The sequence below is a fragment of the Chiloscyllium punctatum genome, chromosome 32 (assembly GCF_047496795.1).
Source record: "Chiloscyllium punctatum isolate Juve2018m chromosome 32, sChiPun1.3, whole genome shotgun sequence".
In the NCBI taxonomy this organism is placed as follows: Eukaryota; Metazoa; Chordata; class Chondrichthyes; order Orectolobiformes; family Hemiscylliidae; genus Chiloscyllium; species Chiloscyllium punctatum.
In genome coordinates this window covers 16,558,897-16,564,896 of record NC_092770.1, presented here as the reverse complement: position 1 = coordinate 16,564,896, position 6,000 = coordinate 16,558,897, and the positions used below count along the sequence as shown (strand labels likewise).

The window sequence follows — 6,000 nt, the reverse complement described above, 5'->3', positions numbered from 1 at the left end:
AAAATTACTCCTCAAAGCAGCCATCAAATCTATATTTGATCTCCCCAGTGTAGAGGGGGTGCATCATGAGCACTGAATTAGTTCACTAAATTGAAAAGTTCACTTGGAAAGACTGTTTGGAACCTTGGATGATGAGGTGGGAGGAGGTAAAAAGGCTTGTCCTTTCTCTATTCTTGGGATGTTGGCATCTCAGACAAGGCTGGACTTTAATGCCCATCTGTAGTTTACCTTGAGAAGGTGATGTGAGGCCTTTTCCTTACACTGTAGACCTCCTCAATTTTCCAAAAAACCCGAAAGAACTGAGGATGCTGGAAATCTGAAACAAGGGTCACTGGACATGAAACGTTAATTCTGATTTCTCTCCACAGACCTGCTGAGATTTTTCAGCAATTTATATCCTCAATTTTCAAACTTTTTAAAGTGTGGTTATTGTTCATTTGTTTGTAAATGCAGCAGCGAATTTACACACACTAGCATCCTGCAGAGGATGTCAATTTTGGCAGCTTGGTTGAGGGACAGATGGTTCCCAAGGAACTGCAAACTCCTGGCTCTTCTTCATTTCCCACTGTAATGCAGTACTGAGGGAGTGCTGCATTGCTGGAGGGTCAGTGCTGGGGGAGTGCTGCACTGTCAGAGGATCAGTGCTGAGGGAGTGCCACGCTGTTGGAGAGTCAGTGCTGAGGGAGTGCTGCATTGTTGGAGGGTCAGTACTGAGGGATTACTACACTGTCAGAGGGTCAGTACTGAGGGAATGGACACTTGGAGGGTCAGCACTGAGGGACTGCCGCACTGTTGGAGGGTCAGTACTGAGGGAGGGGACACTGTCAGAGGGTCAGTACTGAGGGAACGCTGCACTGTCAGAGGGTCAGTACTGAGGGAGCGTGGCACGTCGGAGGGTCAGTACTGAGGGAGCGCCCCACTGTCAGAGGGTTGGTACTGAGTGAGCGCTGCACTGTCAGAGGGTTATAATCAAAGGAATGGTATACTGTTGGAGTGTCATACTGAGGGGGTGCTGCACTGTCAGAAGTACTGTCTTTCAGTTGGCATGTTTAAGTAAAGTCCCTCTGCCCTCTTAATTAGACATTAAAAAATACCAATGGACAAGATCTGTAAGTGTAACAAGGGTGATCTCCTCTATATGTGATCCATAGTTATCAATAGACTCTGCTCAAACTCGGCATTTTGTTACTTGTGCTTAAATTGACCGCCACGTTTCCCACAGTCCCACATAATGACGAGGTTTTCATTTGTGTGACGCCTTTGGGGCGCCATGTGGACGGGAAAGGCGTTACACAAATGCACGTTCCAGCTTCAGATGACAGAATTACAGATGAAGGAGGATACAGGATGCTGGAACGGGGTTTGAGTTCTGAGGAGGAATGCTCGCGGAGCCAAAAATAGCGTGAAGGGAAAGGAGAGGCTGGAAAGGAGCAGCTATAATTTGGAAACTTGAATAATTTAGGTGAGGGGATCAGTGCGACTGGGAACTGGAAACTTGTCGCCTGATCCAGCTCCTGCTGTGGTGTGATGCCTACTGCAGTCTGATAGCTGGGGACTGTCAGCTCGCCTCGTCCTGCTACCTGTTGGACAGGCGGCGAGTCTGAGTGAGTGAGTGAGTGAGTGAGGCACCGAGGGATCCCAGCCGTACAGAGCAGCGCCGCCCCCAGCGCCCAGCTGCCACTTCTCCCTCACTGTGCAGCGGCCTGAGAGCGCAGAGCGCCCCGGCTCCTGGGCGCAGGGAGGGCGGCGAGCAGGGGAGGTGAGGTGGGGTGGGGGGAGAACCGAGCCCGCTCCAGCCCCGCACCCCGAGAATGGCTCAGCAGAGATGAGCGGCCAACAGGACGGCATCAGCCTGTGCGAGAAAGCTCTCCACATCGTGACCGAGCTCTGCTTCAGGGGGCTGGTGGAGCAGAAGAAATGTTACGAATTTATCTTCAGCGGAGAGCGCAGGAAGAGCGGAATCAGCGGAGCAGGTAACCGGGGAGAGGGGGAGAATGTGGGGAAGGAGGGATAGGGGAGGAGGAGGGGGGGGAGAATGTAGGGAGAGGGGAAGAGTGTGGGGAGAGAGGGAGAGGAGGAGAGAATGTGGGGAAGGAGGGATAGGGGAAGAATGGAGGAAGAGAGGAGGGGGAGAGGGGAAGAGTGTGGGGAAAAGGGAAGAGATGAGGGGAGGGAGAGGGGAAGAGGTGTGGGGAAAGAGGGAAGGGAGAGACAATGGGGAAGGGGAGAGAGGGAAGGGAGAGACAATGGGGAAGGGGAGAGAGGGAAGGGAGAGACAATGAGGAAGGGGAGAGAGGGAAGAGAACAAGATTGGGGGAGGGAATATCAGGGGAGGAAGAGATAGGGAAGAGCGTGGGAAAGAGGGAGGGAAGGAGGCACCAGGATAAGATCAAGACAGAGATGAGTACACTGAGTTGGACAGGAAAGAGAGGAGATGGGCCGGGGGGAAGATGGCATGGGGAGGAACAGCGAGGAAAAGAGGAAAGAATGAGTTGGCGAATGGGGGTAGATTGTGGAAAAAGATCAACTGGGAGCTCAGTACGAGCGTTGAGAGAATGGTTAGGTGGGATGGGGGGGGGGGGGGGGGGGGGATGCCGGCAGAGTGTATGGAGCAGTACACTTGTTGCTCGGGCTGGAATGAGCAAGGTTAGGGAGCTGCTTCTCTAGGACCCCTCCACAGGGTTTGCAAAAACTCAGCCCAGGAATACGCTCCTGAAATAGGCAGCCTAAGTAAAGTAAACATTCCGAACAGAAAACAACTTGCTGCCAATGTTGCATGGGGTTTTGGGCGTGTACGTGAAGGAGAATTAATAATTAAAGTGCGTTTGTAGAATTGGATAAAGATAAAAATACCAAATACACCAAGTGCAGGTGGTTGTGAAGTGCTAACCAGAAATAATATATTAACCACTGAATCTGGATTGAATATCTTTTGATTCCACTGGGCTGCTAGCACGTGTCAACTGCGGAACACAGTCTCTTTCCCAGATATCTGTCCTTGAAGCTATCCTGGAATTTCTAACTCTGACTCCTCTAGCTGCCTCCTTTGCTCCCAGCTCCCTGCCTGGTTCTCATTCACAAATCAGTCTGAGACAATTTCATTCATTGTTTTAGTTCCGAGCGCTCGCCTAATTTTCATCCCTCTATAACTTCTTTCTCTCCTGTTTATTCCTCGCACACTCTCTAAATTTTATTTCATTTCTCTGTGTATCTCTCTCATTATTGTTTAAACTTTATCTCTGTGTGATATTTCCGATATTCCTTGTGAAAATGTTGTTAAATGCATCTCAGTCACCTTAAACACATCAACTGTGAGATATGACTGGAATAGTCATAGAATCATAGACAAAGTATTAATAATCATAATTTCTGGATTTTTTCACTTTATTTTAACAGTTATGTATATGTCAAAAGCACATTTAGTAGGACACAAACAATCATAAATTGTAAACATCTTTATTCAATAAATTGATCCAAAGTTGTGCATAATTACCATTTCAATGATTTTCTAATTATTATTTCTGTGCTTTCAGAGTCTGCACATGCTGTGTCTCTCTGGTACATTTAACTGTTATGGTATTACTTAGAATGCTGCAGGGTTGTGGTTGAATACACTCCTAGAAAGTCTAGAAAGATCAGCGTTATTTGAAAGCAGTCAGTCATTAGATAGAAAGGAAGAAGTTGGTTTGATATAGCACTTTGTGACTCAAAAATGCTAGCATCAATCCATTGGACTGAATAGCCGATAAGTTATATGCAACGTCCATACCCTCAAGATGTCCAAACACATTCTGCATCAGTTGTTGCTGTTGTTTTTATTATGCAGCAAGTGTTGATTGGATACTGGATCTCACAAACAAAAAGTAGATAATGACCAGATAATCTGTTTCAATGATCCTGACTGACGGCCATTTCCAGGAATAAGTCCTGCAGCCTTTTCTTCAAATAGTACCACAGAATAGTTACACCCACCTGATAATGCAGTAAAAAGGCTGTGATATACCACCAAGTCTAATAGACAGCCCCCCTGTCAGTGCAGCAGCCTCTCAGCTCTGCACTGGAGTCTCGGCCTAGATTGTTGTCAGAAATCTCTAGGACATAAACTTCTTTTAGAATTAGTATCCTTATAGTGTGGAAACAGGCCCTTCTGCCCAACAGGTCCACACCGACACTTCAAAGGATAGCCCACCCAGACCCATTCCCCTAAATTTAGCCCCTGACTAATGCACCTAACCTACACATCCTTGAACACTGGGCAATTTAGCATAGCCAATTCACCTAATCTGCACATCTTTGGATTGTGGGAGGAAACTCACGCAGACATAGGGGAATGTGCAAACTCCAGACAGAATGTCACCCAAGGCTGGGATCAAATCCTGGTGCCTGGTGTTGTGAGGCCGCAGTGCTAACCACTGAGCCACTGTGCCACCCCCTTTTGATCTTCTTACTTGGAAATGAGAGTGCTACTCACTAAAGACAGAGACTGTTTACTGCCTCATGACTTTTGCTGCATTAGTACTTTAACAATGTCATATTTTTAAAAAGATTTCTTCCAAGAAGTCATAATTTTAAAATTGAGATGAATTCACCAGTTATTTTATTCAGAATTAACTGAATAGCATTTAATGGTTTGTTGTGTATAACAAAAACTGGCCCAAATACTATGGCAACAGAAACAAGTCAGCTGACAATTCTACAGCAAGTAACTCACCTTCTGTCTTCTCAAAGCCTGTCCACTGTTGGCAAGGCACAGGTCAAGAAAGTGTGATGGAATACTCTCCATTTGCCTGGATGAGTTATGCCCAACCAGACTGATGAAGCTAAACACTATCCAGGACACAGCAACCTCTTGATTGGCCCCTCATACATCACTTTCAACACTCACTGCCTCCCTCACCGATGCTCATATACAAGATACGCCACAGAAATTCACCTTCAGCAGCAATTTCCAAACTGATTACCTCCAGCTCCAGAAAGACAAGGATGCATAGGAACACTCCCATTTGTAAAATCTCCTCTGTGCTATCCTGACTTGGAAGTCTATCGCTTCATAGCGAGAGGCTGAGGGCTGTTTTCCCTGGAGCGTCGGAGTTTGAGGGGTGACCTTATAGAGGTTTATAAAATCATGGGGAGCATGGATAGGATAGATAGTCAAGGTCTTTTCATTGGGGTGGGGGTGTCCAGAACTAGACGGCTAAGGTTTAAGGTGAGAAGAGAATGATCTAAAAGGGATCCAAGGGGCAACATTTTCATGCAGAGGATGGTGTGTGTATGGAATGAGCTGCCAGACGAAGTGGTGGAGGCTGGTGCAATTACAGCATTTAAAAGGCATCTTGATAGGTATATGAATAGGAAGGTTTAGAGGGATATGGGCCAAGTGCTGGCAAATGGAACTAGATTAATTTAGGATATCTGGTAGGATATGAGTTGGGTCAAAGGGTCTGTTTCTGTGCTGTATATCTCTTTGACTCTATGACTCTATATCATTCCTTCATTGTCACGGGGTTCAAGTCTTGGAATTCCATCCCTGACACCATTGTATGTATACCTACAGCAAATAGACTGAAGTGTTGAAGAAGAGTTTTCACTACCACTTTCTGAAGGGTAATTAGGAATGGGCAATAAGAGCTGGTCCAGCCAGCAACACTGACATTTCATGGCAGAATGATAAAGATCTGGTCTCAAACTGGGCTGACTAGTCTGCAGATCATTGTACAATTGGCTAATGTTGTGCCGGTGATGATGTTTCAGATTCAGGTACTTATTTCAGCAGGAAATGTCTCTTATAGAATGCTGGTATAATTACTTTGTAAACATGTGAAACATAAGAATAGGGGAAGATATTCAGTCTTTCGCACATTCAGTAAGGTCACAGTTGATCTATACCTTAACTCCACTTAGCTGCATACCTGTTAACCCCCTTGCCTTTCTATCCACTTTTCGAAAAGAATCAACTTGAAACATTAACTCCGTTTCTCTGTCCACAGATGCTGCCAGACT

At 46.2% G+C, this 6,000-nt stretch overlaps 1 protein-coding gene across 2 annotated transcripts in view; it reads left to right on the top strand.

The window, feature by feature from the left end:
* The first annotated feature begins 1,329 nt into the window (after positions 1-1,329).
* Positions 1,330-6,000, top strand: part of syt10 (synaptotagmin X) — an 83,917-nt gene continuing 79,246 nt past the window's right edge. For both annotated transcript variants that reach the window (XM_072551738.1, XM_072551739.1), the window contains exon 1: positions 1,330-1,973. In XM_072551738.1, the coding sequence (XP_072407839.1) occupies positions 1,826-1,973 (148 nt within the window). In that variant the 5' untranslated portion in view covers positions 1,330-1,825. The remainder of the gene's footprint in view (positions 1,974-6,000) is intronic.